Source organism: Eumetopias jubatus, unplaced genomic scaffold (genome assembly GCF_037043125.1).
Source record: "Eumetopias jubatus isolate StellerSeaLion01/CBP00866 unplaced genomic scaffold, mEumJub1_p1.0 scaffold_7, whole genome shotgun sequence".
Lineage (NCBI taxonomy): Eukaryota > Metazoa > Chordata > Mammalia > Carnivora > Otariidae > Eumetopias > Eumetopias jubatus.
The window spans coordinates 44,616,209-44,638,063 of record NW_028274813.1 but is presented as its reverse complement, the minus strand read 5'-3'; the positions used below and the strand labels follow the sequence as shown (position 1 = coordinate 44,638,063).

The window sequence follows — 21,855 nt, the reverse complement described above, 5'->3', positions numbered from 1 at the left end:
CAAGTCATTTTTCCTTGAAACGTGCTGTTTCAAAAAGGAAAAAAAATTTTTTAACATTTTAAATGCCACAGTAATTTTTTAAATTGGTTAAGAAAAATGATGATGCTGTGCCATCCATGTTTATGAATCCTGTCAAGTGACAACAGAGGGTAATGTGCTTAGCCATTTAAAAATATTCCTTTTTAGAAGCATGGTATTTAAAAAAAAACAACAAACACGCACACATACAATGTCATACTCTACTATTTTTTTTTAAAAATTGACAGTAATATGTCTTTATTATGTATTAAGCAAGTGTAAGAAATAGCTATTTGTAATCTTTAAAACAATGCACTGAAAATAAGTTAATTTCAGAGTTTTATTGTATTGCACTAAAGGAACAGCAGGACGGTTATACAATGTTCTCTCTCATTCAGTTTTGAAAATCTAAAGTACTTGCAAATTCTTAAGAATACCTTTACCACCAGATTAGAACAGTTAAGTATAATAACCAATTTCTTTATAAATGACATCTTTACAAATTAAAACACATTTAAAATAGCTTTAAATGCATTCTTCACAAGTAAATCAGCATATATGTTTATATCATGTTCACTTATGCTTAAGAATTAAAGCAAGTATATTACTCTGATGGAAATATGGGAAATCTCTCATTCATGCAATATACAGGGATAATATTCAAGTTGGAGGGAAAAAAATTCCACTCTTCTTATTTTGTAAATATGTCCATATATAATCACATACATGATAAATGAGGAAACCCATGAAGTTTCCCACAAGTCAGATATATATTTTCAGTTCATCAGAAGCACCTGATATCTACAGCTAATTTATAATTAGATGGCATTTCAATAAAACCAAAATAAGCCCTACAAGTTCCTATATATAACAAAAGCTTCCAATGGACTAAGGATAGTCAATAATTAATGCAATCATTCAAGGGATTATGGCTGTTCCTTAAGGAGTGCAAGTTCAAACCTGTCAACACCAGAGGTAATCATTTTATATTAATTTATACGTAATTCCATTTAAATTCTTTATCCAAGTATAACATATGAAAACAGTCTTTCCACAAGCAAAAAATGTGGAAACATTTAAAAAATAAGGAGTCATTTTTTAAAGTAACTGATCAGATTCCATAGGCTACTCTTGGAAACAGGATCTTGCTGGATAGAATCCCTTCATTTGGTGGCTTTTTGCATGCACTTTGGACCAATTCTTCTGTGTGTTGTTCTAAGAGCTCACCAAAACATAGATCATGCTGAAAAGAAGAAAAAGCCTATTAATTCAAACATTCCTGACTATAAAAACTAAAAGCACCAAAAAGTTGAGACTGCTTTACATAGCAAACTGGTTTATGGTATCACGCCACCACAGAAAATGAAAAGACCAATGACCAGTTCACGGTACGATCTCAATTTGCATTTATGGACTTCTGCCTAAGGTAGGACTTGGCTCAGTGCATGTGCTGTGGTTATTCCCTATTTCTTTTCCAATTTTAGCAAGTAGAACAGCACAGCTGAAAGCTTAATAGGGGATCAGAGCTTAGAGAAGCAATCCAAACAGTGCACTGCCCTGGAGTTGTCTAATAATAGCAGCGAGCATCTCCGGAGGGCTCACTTCATGCCAGGCCCTCCACTAGATCTTTTATGTAATGATCTCACTGAATCCTCCAAGCAGTCTTAGGAGGTGGGTACCATTATTATCCCCCATTTTACAGATGGGAATGGTCAATTAAGAAACTTCCCCAATAGGGAAAGGCTCTAGACAACAGCAACGGGTTGAAAAAGGGCACAAATGAGCAAAATAAAAACAATTACTCAGGGCAATTCTACCAGAGTGATGTGGGAAAAGCACGGTTCAAAAGCACAGATCTCTAAATGGAAATACAAAGCAAAGGGTTGTGCAAACTCGATAAACAATTTAAAGCAGAAATGAAATGACCTAGTGCCACCATCTCCTGGTGAACATTTTCCCACAACTATACATCTCCAATTTTATCATTTAGTCAATGATTCATGTCTTTCTTTTAACATGTCTTTTTTTTTTTTTTTTTTTTTTTATTAAGTAGGCTCCACACTAGCATGGAGCCCAACGTGGGGCTTGAAATCATGACCCTGAGATCGAGACCTGAGCTGAGATCAAGAGTGAGACACTTAACCGACTGAGCCACCCAGGTGCCTCTCCACAAATACATCTGAAGTGCCTGCTATATGCGAGCACTGTTCCAGACATTTGTTAAAGAAACTGAAAAAATGAAAATTAGCAGGAAATAAAAATGACACCTGGCATTTCACTTTTCAGAACTTATTTCTGTTTCATAAATGAGCATCTGTAAATGCACTAAAGGATACTCATTTTCACAATTATAATCTCTAAAAGCATAAACGTACCTTTTTCATAAATTTCGGTCTAGCACTTCATCGTCTTCCATAATAGAAACTTATATGATACAAAGAGAAATAAGAATATAAACCAACCATCTAATACTTAGCAAGTTTTCAAGTAACAAAAAGGAGAGGGAAATAGAAAGAAGCTGAATGATTACAATTCCATCTTATACAGCCCATCTTCTTCATTGTTCGAAAATCAGGTGGGATGTCCTCTCTGGTTGAATATATGTCAATAAAAGATGAGAAAGGGTATTTACGTAGCCTAAAGAAATATAATTCCACACTTGTGAGCATCCTTTTCTCGTTTTAATGAGAATCTACAGGACACCTAGGGTGGTGGTTCTCAACCAGGGCTGGCTTTTGCCCCGCAGGGGGCATTCAGCACCGTCCAGAGACATTTTTAGTTTTGGTGACTGCAGGAGAGGAGGTGCTACTGGTGTCTACTGGGTGGAGGCCAGGGACACTGCTCCACATCCCACAATGCACAGGTGAGCCCCCACAACAAAGATTTATCCAGCCCAAAATGTCAACAGTGCTGAGGTTGAGAAACCCCGACCTGGAGGAATGATATGAGTCCATCAGGGTACAAAGGCAGAAGAATCGATAACTGCACCATCATATAAGACAGATCTGTTTCTTTCATTCATCCCATTCAGGTCAAGCAAGCCAGAAAATAAAGGGTAGAGCATACAGTTTGTCAAAAATGACAAAAAATTAAACACCATCTCAAGATAGTGAAGCCAGGCAAACGGTTTTTTGCAAACTCACACTTTTTTGCAATCCTCTCAAGGCCATCACTTTGCCATGGCGAATGAGGATTATCCTTCACTGATGCACTGTGTCCGAGAGTTTAGGAAGCAGCACCCCTTGCCCATACTTTCTGCCGCGGACTATGCAGCAGCTGGCCGCCCTTGCCAAGTACCCGTTTATTCCTGTTCAGTGTGCGAGCGTTTGCCGGTGTGCACAGCGCCGTTACCGGTCACCACCATTCAAGACACTGAGTTATTCTTCAAGTAGACTTTAAGATGTTAAGACCATAATGCCTGCAAACTTTTTCAGAAGGAAAATGAAATCATATATTCATTTTATTTTTTAAACTTACCCGTATAGGTAGTAAAAAAATGCTAGAAGATAAAAAGCTAATTTGCACCAGCCTTCTTTCTGACAATACGCTAAAATGTCTGCATTCATGATGGTCGTAGGGTCATAGAGTCCTGGTCCACTCATCACTGGTCTACTCATATACCTGTAATAAACATAGTCGGTTAGCCGCTCCAAAAGGGAAGACAACCTTTGAGATGGGAAGGAGGGGTTTTCTTCTCAAGTAACATTTGTTGCAATGAGAGGTGGTCCACACAGGGAAGCAGTTTAGTTCTAGGGTGGAGTTCTTTCCTCTTATCATCTTAATTTCAAAACAAGAGCCCCTATATGAGACCAGGACAGTTAAAAAAGTCCTATCTGGTCTCCCCAACAATTTCATAAATATAAGAAAAAGAAAAATAACTGTAAAAAGGAAGTAAGATTTTAACTTTTTAACATAATTTTAGGCTTACAGAAAGGGTGCAAGAACTCTTCAGCAAAATATTCCAAATGCTCACATTAACCACACAGCTTTACCCTTCTCTTTTTTGTTTTAGCTCCAAATATGCATACATTTTTTACAAAACAATTTCAGACTCAGTTACAGATGTCATACCACTTGACACCTAAACACTGCTTAAGTATATTTCCTAAAATCAAGAGCAATGAGGATTCTAACATTCCTATTAAAAAAAAAAAAACCTCTAACTCTATTATATAGATCAGACATAACTTTTAAAAGTTACGACATATGAATACATTTTATAAACAACCAAATTTAAAATCATAAAATAAACATGGAGAAAGAAGTTAGATACACTGTACATTTTGATTTATGTGAAGTTCAAAGATGGGCAAAATTAATCCAAGTTGACAAAGGTCACTGCTGTCCCAGGGAGGTACAGGGGTAACTGACAGGGATGGGGCTTCAGACTTATGCATATTATTGTATGTAAATTAAACCTCACTTTTTGAAAAACACCTTTAAAGAGTAACAAAGTAAGCTCCATAAAAGGTACTGAAGCAGTGCTTTGTTCATCTACTTGATTTTTAAAATAAATGCCAACCGATTTTCAGTTTTCATTTAGGTGACTAGCATGCAAGATAACTGTATCAACCATAGTATAATTAAAATATAATTAGGAAAAGTATTAGAAATATATCTAAATATTACCTCCAAATATGATATGCCAAGAGAGGCATATTGAGACCCAGCGTAAGCCACTCTGCTGCACAAAGAAACATGACACAGAAGAAAGCATGGATGAGGTACTCTGGAAGTACAAGCTGGAAGAAAAATACAAGCCAGTTATTAAAATGCCTTGGCGGTAAGTCAAATGCTAATTTGGAAAGCAGGTGGCAACCAAGTTTCCATAATGAAAAAAAAAATCAGTTTTCTTAGAATCGGGCACAAACGATGCTACTGAGGTCTGTTTCTGTATTTAACTTTTTACCAAAAGCAGAATTACAAGCAAACTGACCAGATGCTTGCTCTGAAAGAATAAACAGAACTTAAAATTTAAAACTCAAATTCTTACAGTAACAGATTAAATTATACAAAGTTACCACCCAGACGGTTCAGTTATTTGCTGATCACTTGGAATACTTTTTCTTTCCACCATTCAGTAATGATAAAAATACAAAAATGAGGTATCTGATCACATGCAACATGATATAAAAAAAAATCCACAAAAACAAAACTCCCGTTTAGAAAACTTTACACATTAGTGTTTTAAAGCTTTTAACAGAAACCAGGAATGCTATATAAACAATATTTAGCAAACCACATCACATTACCACAAAAGTAATTTTTCAATGGAAAGCCAAAAGCCAATAATCTCAGCACAGTCAGGGGGGAAAGAACACAGATGCAAACGATGTGCATTCTGCAATGTAGGAGGGAAAAGACAGTTCTGAACCATAAAGTTGGAATTTTCCTGGTTCCTGAGCTCTGATTCTTACATGGCCTTTCTGTTTCTTTAAGCCTGTGACAGACACAGCAGACCAGGAGAAGCTCAGAACTCAAAAACAAAATGATTTTTTTGACTGTAGGTGGTACTAAATGAGAAAAATTATTTGAAGCAAAATGCTTTTTATAAGGTGACCAAGAGTTCATGCTTTAATTCTTTTTCATCCTAAAGACTTCAGCCTAATGACTCTGTTAAATGAAAGTCCCAAACTTTTCATTGCAAGTTTCAGCTAAATAACTTCCTACAAGTCACAGATGCAAAGCCAGCTTCTCAAATGTCTGCATCAGATCAAAGTAAAATTATATGAATCCTCAGTATCATCAGATCATTCCCGAGAGGAAACCGTTGCTGTAGAAATAACAATTATACTACATATTCAAACCCACTTTCTAATACTCCCAAATCACTTTTTCCACTTCAAAGCTGTAAAGCAGTTTTTTTTAATGAATATTTTAAATGAAATCCCAGTAAAACCAACTAATCTACAACACTAACCAGGTATCTTCTACAAACTTAAGCAATATAATAAATAACAAAAGATAAACTCTGCATATGTATATAAACTTATAAATAGCACGAACCATTAAGCCACACCATTTAATTAAGATCAAAATCAAACATCTGCAAGAAAACAAGAAAATGTCCACAGGAAATCCTTGAAACGCAAGGACTGCAACCAGGACAAACCAAGAAAAATATATACTGTATTAGGAGTTCCAATAGAGCTGTTTATAATGCTAGTTTAAATTACAGGATTTTTCTTTACAATATAAGTCTATTTCAGCTCTCTAAAGCCAAGTGATATCTAACAATATAAATCATCATCCACGTTTTCATCCTACACTTCCAGACTGAGATATGGGGAGAAAATGACTTTGAAAGCACAATACCTACTGCTCTTAAACAATATGCTTTAGTAAGAGCGAGACTACAGATAATCTGCAACTCTTCCGGTTCTAATATGAAACACATGCCACACTCCCTTCTCCTCAAAAAAGTCCAGAAACTTTTATAATGCATCTCTTATAAAAACCAGTCCACTCCAATCATTGTTTCATGGTGAAATTTCCGCATAAGTGGCACAAAAATTATTCCATTTAGGAACCAATGTTTACACAAAAGCTAGTAGCCTAAAAAATTCCTCATGCAAATATGGCTGAAATGATAGTACTTAACATGCAAATCATAATATTCTCTAGTTAAGGTTCACATTTTAAAAAAAATAGTATTTGTCTTCCCCCATACTTTGGCAGAATTGTCAAAACAAATTTTAAATAGGGAAAACTGTCAGATGCACTGCTAGTAAGCCAATTATCGGCACCCTATCCAAACGCAACATGTGCTGATATAAAAACTTCTTCCAATCTATGCAGCATTAGGAGGTCCCAAGCACATGTCTTTTTTAAGTGAGAATTTCCTTCCATGAAGAAGAGTCAGAAATCACACATTAAATGTAAAAATGAAATTAGTCCCTCTTAAATTTACGGTAAATTAGGGGGATACCAAAGCTTGAGTGTAAAAATCCAGCTGTCTGGGTTCAAATGCTGGTTCTACCTTAGCTATGTGACCTTGTTGGTAAAGTGCTTCAACCCTGCTAAGCCTCAGCCTACCCTCCTATTCATGAGAATATCAATATACCTACCCTTCAGACAGGTCAGGAGCACTGAATGAAAAAGCCCAAGTAAAGATGCTTAACACAGAGCCTGGTGCCCAGAAAAGCCCTCATCTGATTTCAGCTCCTCATCCTCATTTGATTATTTGAAGTAATGAAAAGCCAAAGATAGAATACTATTAATGAACAACCGTCAAAAAAAGAAATTTCGGTTTCTTAAACTCTTGGTAACAATTAGTTTCAACGGTAGGTTAAGATATTTTACAATCAACAGTATTACTTTCCAACAAGAAAGCGGATTCGTCACCTATTTTGTTTCATAAGAGCAGAGAAGCGGCTAGTAAGTTAATACTTTTAACTGTACCTACATCAAGTCTTACTGTAGCAGTTCTTTGAAGACAAACTAGAAATCTACCCCATCGCTCGTATTTATCGAGGAAACAATGATAAAGTAGCAAACTCACTTTATAGACTCTTTTCCAAATAAAATCCCTCTGGTGTGCTATGCCTTACAGTTTTACACAACTAAAGTCTACACAAGTTCTCATCTTAAGTAATTTTTAAAGATGAATTATTATATTTTATTGCTTGGAGACATACCCACTGCTTTCTTACAAACAACCTTTCAGCTTCTGACCAATTAGGCAAAATCAAACCTACAGACGAAAGGAGAATCCTCCTAAATGAGTAAACTAAATGAAGTCAAAAATATATATAAACCCCTAAGCACAATGGAGCCACATTATAACTAAATCCATCGGAGCTCAGAACTTAGTGTAAGACAAGTCTGTCTTAGAAATTTAGAGTGATATTAGAAATAACTATGTAGACATTTGTATACAAATTGTTATCCACAAAATTCTGGCAGCATAAGTCCGAAGGTCAGCACTAGTGCAAGATTCCAGAGCCTAAGAAAAGAGCTATCATCTAGAAGGTGCTGAATAAACATCAGCTGAAAGAGTGAATAATTAATTCCAGAACAGACATAACCAAAGATAAAAGCAGACATGGTACTGAAGACTCCACTTCCAGACTACCTCCCAATAAGTCACAACAGAAGAATCTTCCTACCATCTATTAAAGTCATTTTATGTTAACTAACTTTCAAACACTGCACCAAATAATTTAATATAGAAGTGCCTATGGCTCTAGCATTTTTATTTTTATTTTTTTTTAAAGATTTTATTTATTTGAGAGAGATAATGAGAGATAGCACGAGAGGGAAGAGGGTCAGAGGGAGAAGCAGACTCCCCGCTGAGCAGGGAGCCCGATGCGGGACTCGATCCCGGGACTCCAGGATCATGACCTGAGCTGAAGGCAGTGGCTTAACCAACTGAGCCACCCAGGCGCCTGGCTCTAGCATTTTTAAAAATGCATAAGCATTTAACAGCTTTCCCTACTTGACTGGGCCAGCAAGCAAACATTTGCATAAAATGCAAAATTTCATGAAATCATAAACCTCAACAGGCATATGAACGAGGACACTGAACAGAACATTTTACAAATACAAATGCCCTGACCCTCCCCATGAAATGAATGTAGCATTAAAACATTAAACTAAAAAGCAGTACACACCTTTAATGCAATTTTGACTCTTTTAATCTTTTTGACCTTTTCAACTGTCTTTGGCCGACAATGTAAAAAGCAGATTGGAAGAATGTTAGTATGACAGCTGACAAGATCACTGGCAGATTAATAATAGTCAGAATAGTCAAGCAGGAAAAAGAATATTTTTGTAAATTCTGCCTACTTCAAAAAGTACAAATATATCATGCTACTGAGAATATTGGCCATTTTCAAAATAAGTTAAAAGCAAAAACAGTTTAAAAATCTAAAGAAAAATCCTATATTTATAACTTACAGGATTCAGGGTATTACACTGGTCTATAGGATTCTTGTAATCAGTCTTCAGTTCATCAAATGCTATAATCTAAAATAAAATTAAAATCAGTTAGGACCTTTAATAAAAAGCAACAAACCTGCCCCATCATCAAATGACAACTGAATAAAGCTAATAAAACAAAAGCAAAAGTATACCAATACTGCATGTACCAATTTATAGTAAATTCACTATGTACTAATAAATAACTAGAATCAGATTTAAAGAACTGAGAACATGTTTATACTGTCATTTAAATGAGCTGGTATCACTATGATAAATATCTTCAATTTTCAATGCCTCTGTTCAAGTCATTTTCTCTTCTCGAAATGATCTTTTCTATCTATCAAAACTTTTCACCCTAAAAACCCTCTTCCTACATCAACTCCTCTCTGTAGGTTTCCCTGACAGAAATGATTGCCTACCTGTCTAGTCACAGAGCACAGGGCTTTACAGTGCTACCAATATGGCATTTCTCTGACTGGGGTATCTGTGTACAGGTTTGTGTGCCCCTCAGGGTGAGGTATTTTTAATCATCTGTGCATGCCCTGCCCCTGGCACACGGTTCAGTGGAACACTAGAGATGGACTCACGCGCTTCAATTTGTTCCCATTGTGCCCAAACACATACATTTCAAAGTCCTGCTTCAATAAGGAAATACAAGAAATGGCCTCAGCATAGAGGAACACCAAACGATTATTAAACTTCATGGCCAGGACCACCACAAAGAGTAGCGCCCTTCCTGCATGGGACAAAAGGCCAAGGTGGGAAGCTCAAAGCCAGCCCGTGCTCCTGCTGTCGAGCACCCTGGCACGGACTCTACACGAGGCTCTGCACTGAGGGGCCGCGTCTGTGGAGGATTTTTCTAATTCTTCTGCCCCAAGAGGCATCTTGTTCTGATGCACCTAAAGTCATCAGATAAGCAAGAGCAGCGCTGTTCAAGGCCAGGATAAAAGTGATCAGTCTAACCTCCTTTTGTGTCCTATGCATAGCCCTATACTTGTGGATGGTTTCATGAGGTCACCAAACCAAAGACTGACAAAGGGTAACCCAGGTAGGACCAGCTTCTCACGGTATGAGGAGTCAGTTATAAACGTAGTAAGGGGAGAAAGATCTCATCCACCTAGGAAATATATGACAAGAATGTTTGTCTACACTCTGGAGAAATGTGGGTGTAACATTTAGGGTCACTTAACACAGTACTTCAAAGTCAAAATGTACTAAAAATCAAAATAAGGGCAACACCCCACTCTGTGGTATTAAGTCAGATGTCAAAATAAGAAGCCAAAGGCACCAAGTTTATAGGAGAGTTATTTTAGTTGCTGTCACTGGTCAGCCAGGAGATAAGAGAGCTCAGTCTGCCTTTCCTCTGGTGGGTTAGGAGTAGTATCTTTGTATGTGAGACCATGTTACTCAATATTACCGGTAATCAATGGAGTTCTATATTTCTAGCTTTTACTATGCTGGTTTATTTCCCTGTTAAAGTTTTTCACTTCATAAAAAGATGGGTTGTTCTTTTTTTTTAATTTCTAGAATTTTACAAAATCCACCAACCAGACCAAATAAAAATTCTAACTAAAACAGGAACAGAAGAAAATCATTCGACATTAGGATGTAAACTCCATGACAGCAAAGATTTTTGCTGTGCTCACTGCTATGTCCCTGGGCCTGGCTCATACTTTAATGTTCAATCAATATTTACTGAATGAAAGCCTAGCTTAAAAAGAATACAGAACTCACCAAAAGGCATTTGCCCTTGTTAATGAAACCTAACACATATGTTAAAAATGTTAAAAATATCATACAACTAGAAGATACTAATTTCTAATTATTTAACAGATATTATTAATCAAATACCTGACATTTGCTGTGTGATATATCCCCAATGCATCTTAGTAATAAAGTTCAAAATAAGAATTGTCATTGCAAATTAAATTACTTGCCTATAACAAGATCGAATTTAATAGCAGAGTATAAAACTTATGTTTTAAAACTAACTCTTGACTGGACATTTTCTTCAGGTGATTTCAAGGGATCTTTTAATGAGTATGTTACTGCATGAGCTTCTGTTTGAAATGCTATAAGATGTTTTCAAACTCTTCTGAAAAGATCAACCTACTGGTTTTTGTATCTTTTCTGACTGTGCGTCTGGACAAAGATGTTCACAAAATTTCCAACAGAGTGCAAAAACAAAACAGATATATCCCTAAAGATATCAAACTATGCAATTCAGGATACATTCAAATTTGACACATGTCTTTAGGGAATGACTTCTGTTCAAACAAACCTATGTTCCCATCTACTCTCCACAGAGTATCAATCACATGAATTAGTACTAAACTGACAGATGTAACCAACAGCACAAAAAGTATCCTCCATAAAATGATTAATGTAAACAGGATTCTTTGAATTTCTACTTCAAATTTCCAAGTGAGTCTTCTGATACTTAAACTACCTAAGAAAATAAACTGAAGGTTATGTAGTTAATAGAAAAATTAAAATTATATACTTTAGAATTCTCAATTTGTTCCCAAAGGATACATAATCCTCTGAACTACGAAGAAATCCCCAAGGATAAAAGCTTGCCACTAATCTGTGGAGTACAAATGAATTTTTAAAAGTTCTATAATAGGACTTAAAATTACCTACTTCACCCGATACATTCTCATTTCAAAGCTGAAACTAAGTTACCCATTTTTTTAATTTATTTTTTTTTAAGATTTTATTTATTTATTTGAGAGGGAGGGAGGGAGAGAGCAAATAAGCAGAATAAGGGGCAGAGGGAGAAGCCAACTCCCCACTGGGCAGGGAGCCGGATTCGGGACTGGATCCCAGAACCCTAGGATCATGACCTGAGCAGAAGGCATACACTTAACCAACCGAGCCACCCAGGCACCCCAAATAACCCATTTTTATTTTTAATGCAGTTCAGATTTTCCTTAAGCCAAACAACCTGGTTCAAAATGTAAACAAGGCCATCCACAGCTTTCTTAGAATCCTCATCATTTCAAAAAACAAAGAGTACCCACCAAGCAGGAAGTGACTTAAATCCATATCTACAAATGGAAGGGAAGCCACACATTTCACTTCCACCAGTGAAATGTGGAGCTAGTTTGCATTCCAAATGATCTTTATTTATTGTTCTTCCACCAAAGAGCCTATAGTGCTCTTAATTTATTGGTTCCTACTGACAAGTATTTTGAGGGAGCAGTTACCAAACAGCCTACCTAAGCATTCTCCACTATAGAGCAGTTAGGTTCTAAAATAATTATGAACATAATCACACTCCTTATCAAAAGAGAATAATTTGTAGTATTCTACTTCTGAGATTTTTTTTTTTTTTAACACAGGACACTGCTGCCATTTAAATCACTTTGCCAGGCTATGTTCCCTAAGAAATCCTTGTTATTGGCATGATGAAACCTGACTTAAAATTTACATGAATGAACATGTCCAATCATTCAAAAGAGGACTGATATTCCAGAAGTCACTAAAAGAGTATGAGGAGGGCAGAGGCAAATATAAGATACATTTTTAATGAATGCTGACTTCCAGAAGGCTCCTTCTAATTTTGTGCTAGAGAAACAAGAATCCTTAAAAATCTGTTGTAGAACTGTCACGAGGAACTTACTTGTTCCTTACAGTAACCAGTAAGGATGTGCTTCTATCCTGCAGCAAGATGTAAGTAAAAGAAAAAAAGAAAGAAAAAAGAAGAAAAACTGCCCTAGGGAAGTTTAAGATTTGTGAGCATTTTCGAAGACAAATTAAAACTACCTCCACTAAATCCAGCTACCCTGAATACAGAGGTGGCTAGGAAGAGTGTCTCTTGACAAACTCTGGCGGTCAAAGTATGATTTAGGGGAAAAGTTCGGAGATGCAGTCAACAAAGTAATCAATCCAATCTGCATCAAAGTTCACAAGGAAAATCTGGAGAAAAAAAGGGGGGCATTCTACTCGAAGAACGCCCAACAAGTGCTGAAAATAGAGTTGGAAATTCATCTAAAGTAGGCTATACTATCTCATTGGGGCCACACTCCAGCGGAAACCCGAAAAGAAAGACAATGTGATTAAATAATTGTAATTCGGCAAACTTCATTCCCGCTAAGCACGCAGCATGCCTCCGTGCGCCCTTGACATCCTCCCCGGGGATGCGGGGATGCCGAGCCCCGGGCCGGCTCAGGTCCACGCCAGCGAAGCGCTGTCCCGCAGGGCCCCGCGGGGCCCCGCAGGGCCCCGCAGGACCGCGGCCGCCCCACCCATCCAGGGAGGAGTAGCGGCGCGCGCGGCCTGAGAGGGGGCACAGTGGGCGCATCCATAGGGCCACCGCAGCCTGGACCTGCAGCCCCTGGACCTGCAGCCCCCGGCCCGCAGACGGAGGGTTAGCAGAGCCCTCGCCGCGCGGCCTGTCCCGCTTCGGCCCCATCCCCCGGCGCGCGGACCTCCGGGGGCCGTCGCCGCACGGACCGCAGACGCGGGGCGAGAAGAAGCTGCGCCGCCTCCTCGCCCTTCTTCCCCCGGTCCCGGCTACTCACGTGCCAGATGGCGAAGAAGATGAGCGCGGCGGTGAGCAGCAGCGCCAGCATGTAGCAGAAGGCCGCGAACGTGAACGCCATGGCCGGGAAGGAGGAGCAGGCAGCGGCGCCGGTGCCAGCGGAGAAAGGCGGCGCAGGGCCCTCTGGGTAAAACCATTCACTTCCCCTGGCCTCAGCCACGACCGCCGCCGCCGCTGCTGCCGCCGTCGCGGCGCCCGCCCTCTCTGCGCGCCTGCGCACCGGCCGAGGTGCGCCGGCGCCCTCTGATGGCCGAAGCCTACGATGCACCAACATTGTCCGCGCAGCAGATTGATTTTTCTTTTCCTTCCCTCGTTCATTCTTTGAACAAATATTTATTGAATGAGTGCCTAGTATGTTTCAGGCGCTGTGCTTCCCCTTTGAGATACAAAGATAGGAAACATAGTACTTGCGCTGAAAGAACTTAGTATAGTGCCGGAAACGAACACTTAAATAAATCATTACGGTATTATAACCCTGTTAACGGAAGTCTGCGGCTCCTGATGAAAGGTCAGAGAAGGGTATCCATCCCGTTCTGCAGCGTTCAGAACAGGATTCCTGGAGTATCTGTTTCTTAAGCTGAGGCGTATGTGATGAGCAGAAGTCCAGGCAAAGAGAAGGTAGAACGAGAACTCCTAAGAGAGGGTTCAGCTTGAGCAAAGACGCATAGATGAAAGAAAGAAAGAAAGAGAGAGGGAGAGAGGGAGGAAGGGAGGAAGGGAGGAAGGGAGGGAGGGAGGAAGGAAGGAAGGAAGGAAGGAAGGAAGGAAGGAAGGAAGGAAGGAAGGAAGGAAGGAAGGAAGGAAAGAAAGAAAAAAGCTCAGTGTCTCAGGTGAAATCACCAGCAGTTCTAAATTAACGGAACCTAGCACAAAACAGTTTTGAGAGTTCGGGGTTAGCGTGGGGTTCAGACCACAGAGTGTCTTATAAGCTTGGTTTTGTTCTTATGCTGGTTGTGACCCACAAAATTGATTCACCACCTGCTAACTGATCGCTGCTGATGGAAGTGGAAATCACTGAAGGATTTAAGCAAGAGAGGGACATATTTAGATTTGCATTAAAGATCATTCACCCTAGCAAATTGTATAGAGAGGGGTTTAGAAGCGGAGTCTATCCAGTGCTGTCCAACAAAACTTGTGGCAATAGTGGCAAAAGAGATTGTCTTTTTCTGCACTGTTCAATACAGTAGCTACTAGCCACATGTGGCTATTGAGCACTCTCAGTGTGGCTAGTATGATTATGGAATTGAACGTTAAATCTTGCTTATTTTCATTAATTACAATGTAAGTAACCACGTGTAGCTAGTGGCTACTGTCTTAGACAGTGCAGGTCTATACCACCAAGATTACAGGGCACCCGTGTGCAAATCACAAAGGTATTCTCTCCAGAAAACGAAGTCCACACTAGGGCACAGGAATGCAGGCTGTGTGTGCCTTGTGCAAACTGCCCAACTGTGCACCATGATCCTGAATAGAGGAGTGTGAGAGCAGCAGGAAGGAGCCCTCAGCAATGGTCCAGCAGAAGCTGGTATCTGACCAAAGCAACAGAAACCAGGAGAGAAAGGAATGAACAGATTTGATAGTATTTGAGAGATAAGCTCAGCAGGACTTGATTGATTGGATGCAGTGGTTAGAGAAAGGAAGGCCTACAGGCCCCAGAAGCTTAGCAAAATACAATTTTGGGCAATATTTGTCCAAGAGAGTTCATCATCTAATGAGGGGTGCAGTTTCCTGGATTCAGGGAAAAGTTTTTGGGGAATTGTCTAAGCCAGACCATGAGATGCAGCTTGGTTCTTATAAATAAATTCCGTCTACACTTTGGGAAGTGATGGTTCATCACCAAGAATCTCCAAGTCCTCCTACCTTTTAGCAACAAGCTATTCTCCTGATTCGCTTGAAATGTAGCTTTCCCTTACCTGGTAACTATGTGTAGCACCTTACTACACAAAATGGAACTGCCTCCCAAGAACACATCCTTGGTTCTGGAAGGGACGTCCCGCATTTCACCTGAGGAGATGGAGAGACTTGGCAAGAGAAATTTTTTCTGCTCCAACCCCCCTTAATCCTTAACTGCTGTTATATTATAAAACCCAAGCCCCTCCACTTCATTCAAGGGTAGCATTTTAGGTATTTCAATGAGGGTTTATTGAGCATTCATTCTATATCGTGTGGAATACTGATTTGCTCAGAAGCTGGGGCAGTATGAAGCCCTTTCACATTTTACCAGAACACATAGGTAAATTGTAGACCTGCATTGTCTAGTAGAGGAGACCTGTAGTCACATGGCTATTTAAATTTAAATTGATAAAATTAGGGGCACCTGGATGGCTCAGTCATTAAGCCTCTGCCTTCAGCTCAGGTCATGATCCCAGGGTCCTGGGATAGAGCCCTGCATCGGGCTCCCTGCTCCATGGGGAGCCTGGGGAGCCTGCTTCTCCCTCTCCCACTCCCCCTGCTTGTGTTCCCTCTCTCGCTGTCTCTCTTTCTGTCAAATAAATAAATAAAATATTTAAAATAAGTAAATAAATTTAAATTGATAAAATTAAATAAAACTAAAAATTCAGTTCCTCAGCTATACTAGCCATATTTCAAACGCTCAATAGCCTCATGTGGCTGGTGGCTACTGTGGTGAACAATGTAGATATAGAATATTTCCATCATTGCAGAAAGTGCTGTTTGCACTGCTTTAGACAGTATTACACCGCTGTAATCAGTTAAAGAATACACCCATTTTAATGAGGGCAAAGGGCTAATTAGATCAACTATAGGCAAGGCAGTTGGTGAGGAAGATAATGGGTTTACTTGACATTTTGGAGAACCCTTACAAGCAGCGAGTGATCTATACCATCCTCATTCAATCAATTCTCAGTATTCTTTGGAAGTTGCATCAACCCTTCCACCTCATGGGAGTAATTTTGTAGTACATACTGAATTAAGTTCCTACTTCTACTTGTATATATGGCTGGGGCTGGATGATATTGCAAAGAAATATTAATCTTATGTTCTCTTTCTCTCTCTCTCCTGCACCCCCCTTCTCCCACTCAGACTTCCTTTGTTCAACTTGTCTTTTCCATCAGTTTGCGCCCACTCCACCCACACTGCCCATGCCCCCAGCCCAAAAGGCTAGGCACAGGTCAGCCACTGGAGAATTAGAAAACAAAACACAAAATACAAAGCATGCAGTCTGAGAATGGGACCCAAGGAGTTCAGATACACACCTGAAAGAAATTTCCAGCCCCCTAGACTAGATAAAGAAAGCCAGTAGTGGGAAGGGGGGAGGGGAGGTGCTGAGCGGTTAAGAGAATGTGAGCTCAAGATATCTTCAAGCCCCCACACTAACAAGCTCAGCCATGCCAATCTCCAGGGAATAGCCTGGCCTCCCCCTGAGCTCAGCTTTCTTTTTCACTGTGTCTGTTGAGAACTGCCAGACAGCAGCAGGCCATCTTCACACATCCATCATCCAAGTGGTAGTCATGTTTGCCACTCTGCTCAGCACCCCATCCAGCCCGTGCCAGGGAGACAGTCCTCTTTCTATGGCCAAGGAAACTCATAAACCGCACACACACCCCCATGGGGAGCAATAACTAGGAAACTCAAAGACATGGTGGTAACATAAAAGGGAAAGCTCCTAGACAATCGTGAATTTGCACTTAACCAAGTTGAGCTCTCCCACAGATGTGAAATAATAGGTGAACTGTAATCCTAGTTACATAGATCATATGGTGCCCATGACGCTTTGGGAGGATCTGGGCCCTGGCCTTGAGTAATGAGGCACTTCCAAGAGGATAGAACCCTGAGCACAGAAAATTGTGGGCCAGCGGTTCCCCACCTTCCAGAGGAGGTTTGCACATTGGAAGGAAAAGCCATTTCACCTGGGGGTTGTGCGTGGCACTTGGATCTGGACATTGACATGGGACTTGAAAAGAGTAGCTATGGAGCTGGGAAGAATGGGAGGTGTAGCAGGAAGTATTGGTTGCCCCCAAAGCCACCCCACTTCTTTCTTGTTGACGGAGTTCGAGGTTTGTCTGGGGTTCATGGTCCCCATGCCATGTGCTTAGAGGAGGAGCCCTTCTCAGCCCAAGGTTTTGGGAAAAGGCAGCTCTTGTCCCTCCAGAGTGAGGTCTGACTCCCAGTTGCTTTCCGTATAGAGTGGAGCTGATGACTATCGGTGTTATTTTTTGTTCACTATACACATTTCTTTTTTTTTTAAGATTTTATTTAGTTATTTGACACAGAGAGAGATAGAGAGAGAGCGCAAGCAGGGGGAGCAGCAGAGGGAGAGAGAGAAGCAGGCTCCCCGCGGAGCAGGGAGCCCGATGTGGGGCTGGATTCCAGGAACCTGGGATCATGATCTGAGCCAAAGGCAGACGCTTAACCAACTGAGCCACCCAGGCACCCCTCACTATACACAGTTCTAACACACTGGGTTACAGCTGCATGCTGTAAAGGGCATTGGATTGTCTAGTAGGATGTGGCTTCTCCGTATTGGGTGGCTGTGTCATCCACCTTGCCCTTTGCCCTGGAAATACCTGTTACACAACCATTTACAAGAAGAATCAATGTACAGAAACGACTCGCTCGACAATTTCATGTGTGCAAAATATGTCTTTATTGTTATTGTTCTTATGTGTCTTTTTTTTCATAAAATCACATAAAGGTAAAATTTAAAGCTGGTGAAAAACATAGATTTTAAGAGTATGAGGACTTTCGATACACACATAAGTCCATGTAATAACCACCACCACACAAGACAGAGAACATTGCCACCACCCCACTTAATTCCCTCATGACCCACCGCCATGGGCAACAACCCGTTCTGCTTTCCAGTACCATAGATTAGTTTCACCTGTTCTTGAATTTCATTAAATAGAAACATATGCATTCTTTGTGTTTCCTTGTTTGGCTCAGCATAATGTTTTGGCACTTTACTCTTTGAGATTCTTCCACATTGCTGCATGCATCAATAATTTATTCATTTTTAAAAACAACTTTATTAAAGTATGACTTACAAAAAATAAAATGTACTCATTTTAAGTGCACTATGATCTTAGACAAAATTATACACTGAGGTAACCACCCGTAATCAGTGTGTTCAATGTTTACAGTACCCCCAAAAGTTTCACTCTCCCCCTTCCTAATCCCCAGCCCAAAGCCATCACTGAGTCTGTCATCACAGATTAAATGTGTCTTTTCCAGAGTATCATAGCATTGAAATCATACAATATGCATTCTCATATCTGGATTCTTTCAGCATGTCTCTGAGATTTGCCCATGTTATTGTTGTTGTATTAGAAGTTAACTCCTTTTTATTGCTCTGTAACATTCCATCACATGAATATATCATAATCTGTGTTCCATCCTCCTATTGATGGACATCTAGGTTATTTCCAGTTTGGGGCTATTATGGATAAATCTGCTGCATACATTCTTGTACAAGGCTTTTTTGTGAACACATATTTTCATTTCTTTTAGGTAAATATTTAGGAGTGAAATTGCTGGGGCGCCTGGGTGGCTCAGTCATTAAGTGTCTCCTTTCGGCTCAGGTCATGATCCCAGGGTCCTGGGATCAAGCTCCGCGTCGGGCTCCTTGCTCCGCAGGAAGCCTACTTCTCCCTCTCCGGCTCCCCCTGCTTGTGTTTCCTCTCACTGTCTCTCTCTGTGTGTCAAATAAATAAATAAAATCTTAAAAAAAAAAAAAGGAGTGAAATTGCTGGGTCATAGAGAAGGTGCTATGTTCTTTTGTTGTTGTTCTTTATTGTTTTTTATTTTTTTAAAAGATGTTATTTATTTGAGAGAGAGAGCAAGAGAGAGAGAGCACAAGCAGTGGGGTGGTGGGGAGAAGGAGAAGCAGACTCCCCTGCTGAACAGGGAGCCTGCTTCGGGGCTCGATCCCGGGACTCCAGGATCTTGACCTGAGCCAAAGGCAGATGCTTAACTGACTGAGCCACCCAGCCACCCCCTTTACTGTTTTTAAATCACTTAATTCTGACTCTAATTCCCCTTCCACTCAATTAGTGAAAGATTATGTATCAGATATTATCCAGTGTCACCCTAGAGTTTTGGAATTGTATGTCCTCACGGCAGCAGAACGGACAGCTCTTAGAAGTCTTGCCAAGGCTAGAAACTCTGGTCCCTCCAGGCACCCTGGGGTCGTCCTCTCTACCATGTCACCACCTCCCCAGGGCCCACAGAGCAGGGCACAGGGGGCCACTGTCTGCAAGACCCAGAGACCTCTGATCCCTTTCCAATTTGGGAGACTAAGCACTAACTCTTCTTTTTCTCCCCAACCCCACAGCCCTCACTCACCACCCTCCCTCTCTGGGACACCCAGCAGAGTCTCTTCAATGCAGTTACGACTTTCACAAAAGGCAAGGAGAACTGTTGACCTCAAATGGCTTCTTCTTCCTGGGTCCTGCCAGCAAAAATACTCAAGCAAGGAAGCCTAAATGGCCTCACCACTTTCACAGTATGGAGGAAGAAGGGAATACAAAAGTAAAACACCAACAATTATTTCAAGACATTAATTAGCCACCTTTTAAGCACCAGCATGGGTGTTTAACCTTCTCTGAGAACTTTGCACGTTGGATTACCTGAAGTTGTAATCTGAACGTCCTCTGTACTTCATTCTCTCTATGGAACATACTCTTCTCAAATTTCCTTTATTAGAGATTCTGCCCATTTGACCCGTGTGTGGGTTATTCAGGCTCACTAGGGTGACAAGGAACAGAGTCGTGCTCAAGTTGCATGGGTTTATGGAAGTTTGTCATCAGAACAGACTGGAAAGAAGAGGAGCTAGGTACAGAGGAGACAGCCCCCAGGGCAATGCTGTAGCGCAGCAGGACAACATCCTCAAGCAGACCACACAGATTCTTTGTCTCTGAACAGGAGATACATACAGACACTCGGCAACAGTGGGCAAGCCCACAAGTGCGGAGTCACTAAAGAGAAAGCAGTAAGCAGAACCCAGGAGTACGTGGAATCTCAGAGTGAGGCAAAAGCATAGATAACACAAGTTAGGAGTAGATCAAAACCGTGCCTAAGCAAAAGCCAAGTAACCACTCCCCACCCCCCACCACAGGCACTGCTTCTTTTCCTAAACAAGAATGGGAAAGTATTCAAACTCTGTAAGATCAACAGTCCAAATGGGCACTGCTTGCTTGCTACTTGTATCTATTCTTCAAGTCTTCCTAAGCCACCTCATTAGTCCTGAGACATCACAGAACCTGACACTGGGAGTCTAGCAATGCCACGGGCTCGGAAAACATGAAAAAAAGAGCCAACTTTTGCAGACATAACATAGCAAACCCTCATGTTATGAAGGTGCTATTCAGCCAGCATGGCGCACCAGTCTCAAGGCTTCTACGTGTGGGAATTAGGCCAGATAATGAGTGTGCGGGTATGTTTTTTCATTTGTTAATCTTTGAATTTTATACTCTTTTGTGGTTAATCTTAAAATTGTACACTTTAAAAATCTTTACACATTTTTGTATTAGAAACATTTTATAATTTTTTAAAGTAAAAAGTTCCTAATTTTTAAAGAACCTATTTCCCTCCAGTTCTTTTGGATGCGCTCCATTTCTCTTTCTCAGAGAAGGCCGCAGCCTAGTAGAACAGTAATGAGGTTCCACCTCTCACCTCCAACATTACGTGAATTCTCACCTTCGGAAGCTGGGCTGCATCGTAGCCAGGCCAGGCCTGAGGCAGGTACAGCGTCCTGGCCTGTTGGCATCTTGTGGGCAGGGCTGCAGGAAGCTAATGGGGAAGGTGCAGGACGCCGGGGTAGCCACGAGCTACTATAACCCCCCAGGCCCTCAGGGATGTAAAGGGAACTGAATCTGAACTGATAATGTGAGAGTGGTTATGAGGCAGGAGGGGCTAACATGGGCCATGGGTAAAGGAAACTCAGATTGGTTTTGAGCAAGTCAAAGCAGTGAAATTGAGATGACATTAGCGGAGTACATGGCCAGGTGGTTCAACCATAGGAGCAGTGGAATGAGGCAGGGAGGTGCTTTATTACCCTAAGCGTGGAGGATCAACAAACTTCTGCATTTGAGGTGAAAACCAGAAAATTCAGTCTGTGTAGCTGAAGCAAGGTGCTTCTAGTTCCCAGGACATATTCCAAGTTCAGTGAGGCTCAGCTGTACAGCCTTCCCTGGGTCAGGTTCTTCATTATCCTGAGTACTCTCATGATCTATCATCTCTATCATGAGCTAATCCCATGACTAGAGATGGATTAAAATGAATCCCCAGAAATTTCAACAAGGAATGTGTGCTACCAATATGGACAAAATTGAACCACCTCACTGAGAAATATAGAAGATGTAACAAAGATTTTCCTTGACTGAAGTTTAAAAAATGTCATTTTCCCCAAA

At 40.6% G+C, this 21,855-nt stretch overlaps 1 protein-coding gene across 1 annotated transcript; it reads right to left on the bottom strand.

Moving 5' to 3' along the window:
* Positions 1-340: 340 nt before the first annotated feature.
* CNIH1 (cornichon family member 1) lies at positions 341-13,618 on the bottom strand. The gene is made up of 5 exons (XM_028101747.2): positions 13,467-13,618; positions 8,917-8,985; positions 4,648-4,760; positions 3,496-3,639; positions 341-1,261 (listed from the first exon to the last, which is right to left on the bottom strand). The coding sequence occupies exons 1-5, from the start codon at positions 13,545-13,547 to the stop codon at positions 1,234-1,236; spliced, it is 435 nt and encodes a 144-aa protein (XP_027957548.1). The 5' UTR covers positions 13,548-13,618; the 3' UTR covers positions 341-1,233.
* Between the last annotated feature and the right edge of the window lie 8,237 nt (positions 13,619-21,855).

Coding starts and splice junctions, on each gene's coding strand:
- CNIH1 (XM_028101747.2), bottom strand. CDS start 13,547: ATGGCGTTCACGTTCGCGGCCTTCTGCTACATGCTGGCGCTGCTGCTC. Junction 8,986..13,466: donor TCTTCTTCGCCATCTGGCAC/GTGAGTAGCCGG, acceptor ATTTTATTTTAG/ATTATAGCATTTGATGAACT. Junction 1,262..3,495: donor TTTTTTTACTACCTATACGG/GTAAGTTTAAAA, acceptor TCTTCTTTTCAG/CATGATCTATGTTTTGGTGA.